Source organism: Penaeus japonicus, unplaced genomic scaffold (assembly GCF_977035675.1).
Source record: "Penaeus japonicus unplaced genomic scaffold, GWHDUDI00000001_assembly GWHDUDI00000014, whole genome shotgun sequence".
NCBI lineage: Eukaryota > Metazoa > Arthropoda > Malacostraca > Decapoda > Penaeidae > Penaeus > Penaeus japonicus.
Genome location: NW_028234416.1, coordinates 23,953,043 through 23,958,042, shown reverse-complemented (window position 1 = coordinate 23,958,042; position 5,000 = coordinate 23,953,043). Strand labels below are relative to the sequence as shown.

The window sequence follows — 5,000 nt, the reverse complement described above, 5'->3', positions numbered from 1 at the left end:
TATCTGCCAATATTCAGGAATTTGTATGATAAAATCAAACAGTCTGTTATTTATTGAATTTATTTACAGCTTATTCTACATAAACAAATTTTTTTTTTCTTTCTTTTTTAATATCTAACAAAATTTCCATCCATTATGATGCCATTGTTTGCTGACTTGGGACAGGCTTGTCCAAGCTAGGAATGCTTGGGAAACGTCCAGGATTCTGAAAATAGAGGTTATACTAAATCACTTTTTTCTTCTTATTGTCATTATATTATTATTTCAGATTCTCTGGTTCTTAATGTGATCAGGTATGATAGCCTTACCATATTTATAAAGGGAGTTGTCTTTTTGTAACCAAGAACCAGGGAAGAAAGAAGGGGGGGGGAGGAATAACCCAGGCAACCTTTCAAATCCCAATTATTACTCCTTCCACAATAATCTCTGCTACTGCAAGGTATAATCAAATACAATTTCCCTATCTGTTTCAGAGAAACATGCAGTTTGCTTTATGATGATTGGTTCTCTCGTGTCCAACTGCAGGCCACTATATCTGCCAATGTTTTTGTCTACATCTCCACAATTTTCTGTGACACCAAGGGTTGTGTCACCACTTTTGGTGCTACAGCTAACAATGACTCTCAGGAGACCTATGCTTGTTGCTCCTTTCTTGATATTTGCTACAAGTACTATGTCATATCTCCTGCACATGAGCTGTATTATTCTAGAGAGACTATAATATCAAGGTCTTATTTGTTTCTGCACTTTAGAATGCAGTCAAAAGTTTCTCATTAGGTATGAGATGCTAAGTAGACTACTAGACTTGCTTGCCTCCACTTAGTACACAGATAATCCATCTCTGACAAACATTGCTTCCATCTTGCTTTCTCAGTTTGTTGCTGGGAATGATAATCCTGGAATATCAGTTTTTCTCTTTATCATAATATAATAACTATTTGGCCTCCACGGGAGTCTGAGGCATTCCAGCCAACCTTGTGTAGCTCATTTGTAAACAGATACTTCCTCAACAACTCTGAGATGTTCCGTTTGGTGATAACTGTTTCTTAATCTCAGTATCTAGTATATCTGAACAGTTTTTATGGTTAGATTTGATGTCAATGTACCATTTGTCTACTACAGATTTTGTTTTAGGTTTCCCTCTCTTACTAGACCTCTAGGGACAAGAAAACAAACCATTTGAAAGATAAAAGTGTTCTTCTGTCCAAAAAATCTAGTGCATAGATTCCCCTTCTTTCCCTTTCTGGGGCTCTAATGGGGATGGTGCTCTTAGGTTCCAACATATGGTGGTTCTTCTCTTATAGAACTTCTTATCTTACAGAGCTGATAGGGGGAAGATTTGAAAGGTTACTGGAGTGGATTTTTTTTTTTGTCTTCCTTGAAATCTGGTTGCTCAAAACTTTGCACCAATCCTCTAAGACAGAAAGGGTATTTGAAACCCATTAATTAATGATCTAATATGTTGCATTCTATGGGTTTCATATGACAGCCTCATAACTTCCCAATCTTTTCATCCAGAGTCTAAGTTGCTATTAGTGTTTCCAACTGAATAAATCTGCAGTAATTGCATAAATTCAGTTAAGTTGCATGATTGCACAACAGACTTTTTCTTGAAATTGTACTATAGATTATAGTGGCTTTTTATTTAATTCATTCTTTTCCTTCTGGCTAGTCTATATAATATTCCTCTCCCAATAACATTTTAACTAAACATGCATCTTATACACAATAATGCATTAATTTTACTATTATCAAATAATTAACCCATTCGTGCCAGTTGACGTGCTATCACAGGGTTGAAAAATATCCCCGGACTCGGATGATGCCCTGAGACATGGTGCATTTTCTGGCCGAGTCCCCGGTGGGGCAATGTGACATGCTGAAACGTTAGCAATAGATCGCTAGATTGTTCTCAAATATAATTGTTTTCCATAATTTCTTAGACTATGTTACTTTAGTTTAGGTGTTTGAATGTCATAAAATGAGATATAACGTTTAAAGATTGACGTCACGGAAAACTATGTGATATTGATGACATCATGGTAATTTTTGCTTCTTGATCAGTTAAATAAAAAGTTCTGAGTTGATAAACTATTGTAAAACAAATATGTTTGGCCAAGAAATAAAATAAAGTATAAAATTAATGCAACAGTACTTCTAATTTGTTGATTACCCGTGATATCACGTCATGTTACATCACAAGGTACATGTACATACTCATATGTACATGTATGATTTTTTTTATTCTTTTATTCTTACTTAAAAAAAAAATAAAAATAAAAAAAAAAAAAAATAAATAAATAAATAAATATTGATGCCCCACTAACAGATTGCTTCCACTTTCCTTTGGTATTTTCACATGGAAGTGAAGAATGTAGGCAAAGTTCAATAAAATCAAACTAAAACATGTTTTTTTGACTAAAATAACTTCAACGTAAAGCCACATAAAAATATTTCCATGTTCAGAGTAGACGCATTCATGAAAACCATAAGAATAGGGTGGGTGAAAAACTCTCTGAGAGGATCAGTGTGGCCCCGCTTAGCGAGAGAACACCCCGACACAAAGAGTTGCGAGACTGTTATCTTCCTGGCGTTAGCAGAAGTAGGCAAAAATATGTCCTGGCGTGAATGGGTTAAATAATAAAACTTTCTGCCATATCATACGATGGAATAGTCTCAGAAGAAGACATTTTTCTTTGTGCCACAAACATAGTATTCCAATAATTATAACATTAAGAGCAATTAGAAAAATGTAATGAACATATAATACTTGTCAATTGGAAATTATACTCACAAGTTGTTCAGCCCGTTCCTCTAGCAGTCCATAACTGAAGTGGTTTAACTAATAAAAAGAAAGAAAATTCAAGAATTATACAAAGATTTCATTAATAACATAAATTTCAAAAAATCACAAAACTACCATAAATGGAACTAAAAAGAACTCTTTATTAACCACTACTAGCTTTTAATGTAATTTTCAAAGATTCTATTCTTTACCAAGTGAAAAAGATACAAATGGAAATTAATAATTCTAAAAAGCAAGATGAATTATATACATATTTCTACTGATGACAGCATGGTGTCATCATCAGATAATTCATCCTGACCTGTAGGTTTCTTGTTCTACTCCTATCTCTTCTCTACATGTAAAAATTTCACACAGATTAAACACACAGCTTCTTGGCTTTTGCTGTGCCTCTAATGCAAATCCTCACCATTATGCCCTTGGGCAGAGCAACACCCTGTATTCTGAAAAGCTGTCCTTCCTCCGTCTGAATTGGATGAACACCAACAATGGAGACTTTCCCAAGATGTCCTGTATTACTGATCATTGGTCCACGGCTTATATCCACAAAGTTTCCCATTTTATAAACCACCACACTGTTGCCTGCAGAAATGTATTGTACATTAGTATTGCAACTTTTAATTTTGAAATAGAGTGCAGAATTATTTCTACCACCAACATTTTAACCCATTCGCGCCGGTTGACGTGCTGACACGTGGTCGAAAAAAGCCCCGGACCCGGGTGACGTCCTGGCACGTGCTACATTTTCGGCCCGCGCGCCGGGAGGCCAGTAGCGACGTGCTGAAACGTCCGCATTAGAATGATAGATTATTCTTAGTACAATTCGATTTTCATACTTGATTTGTCTTAGCTACTTTAGTTTATCCTTCTAAATAGTAGAAAATGGGATATAACGTAATATGAATGACGTCTCAGGTACATACGTAATCTTGATTACGGCATGGTGATTTCTGTTTCTGATTTGTTGAATATGATGATCTGAGTCGAAAGACTATCGTAAAATCAATTGTAATTGGCCGAGGAATAAAAAAAAAAAAAAAAAAAAAAATTATATAACATCTTTTTGTTGCCCCACTAAAAGAAAATGACACTTGAAAAAACATTGCTGTTACTTGCATTCACTTGTATGCACATGTATGGTTGTTCATATTCTCTTTCTTTTCTTTTAGGAAGAAAAAAAAATTGAAAAAAAAAACTATGTTTGTTACCTCACTAGAAGAATGCTTCCACTTCCCATTGGTATTACAACATAGGAGTAAAGAATATGGAAAAAGTTCAATAGAATAACACTAAAAAAACAGTGCTATAACATCTTTTTCGACTGATATACATCCTCTGAACATAGCACTACTTTCTACACATGATTACACTTTAGACGCAATAACGCAAACCATAAGGATAGGGTGGGTGAAAAACGCTCTGCGAGCGTCAGAGCGACCGCGCGCAGCGGGAAAACACCCCGGCACGAACGGTTGCGCGCTTGAAATCTTCCCGGCATTATCGGGAGTAGGCGAAATTCCGCCCCGGCGTGAATGGGTTAAATGTAATTCTTAAACTATAGTTCTAGGTTTAATAAAATATCTCCTAGGTTTAATAAAATATCTCCTATCTCCTAACTTAATAATTTTGTATTTCAAAACAAAATAATAATCTCTACTTCAAAGAGTAGCCACAACAATAATTACTAACAATTACATAAAAAACTACACTGAAAAAATATCACCTGTACTGACTATTTCAGCTATTAATCTAAATGTGTAAAGTTAAAAATTTTCAAGCATAATCCTCAAAGTTTAGATTCTAAATGTATAAGATGTAAAAGTGACTTTCTGACATGAGCATTTCAATTTGATTTATTTTAATTTTTCTCACTTAACTTTTCTCTCTCCAAACAACTATCTATCCATTCTCCACAGCACTGTGTCTACTACATAAGGTCATAAAAATTACCAGAATAACTTTGGGCTGCAATAAAAGGAACTTGTCGCTTCTTATACTGGTTATCAGCAAACATTTTCAGAGCCAAACTAGCATCTACTTCTAGTCTCTCAAATTTATGCCCAGCCATGCTGAGCTTCACCATTTCTGCTGACAAAGAGCGCAACTCTTCCTGTAGAAAAAAAAAGGAAAATGGATTATATTTCACAAGTAACTCACATTTTGTTATCAAAATGTGTATACACAATAACAACAG

General features: G+C 34.8%; 1 protein-coding gene across 1 annotated transcript in view; it reads right to left on the bottom strand.

Moving 5' to 3' along the window:
• Positions 1-46: 46 nt before the first annotated feature.
• mRpL39 (mitochondrial ribosomal protein L39) overlaps positions 47-5,000 on the bottom strand; it is a 12,753-nt gene continuing 7,799 nt past the window's right edge. The window contains exons 6-9 of the mRNA XM_043009107.2: positions 4,757-4,916; positions 3,216-3,388; positions 2,795-2,842; positions 47-205 (exon numbers count right to left, since the gene is read on the bottom strand). Of these exons, the coding sequence (XP_042865041.1) occupies positions 134-205; positions 2,795-2,842; positions 3,216-3,388; positions 4,757-4,916 (453 nt within the window). The 3' untranslated portion in view covers positions 47-133. The remainder of the gene's footprint in view (positions 206-2,794; positions 2,843-3,215; positions 3,389-4,756; positions 4,917-5,000) is intronic.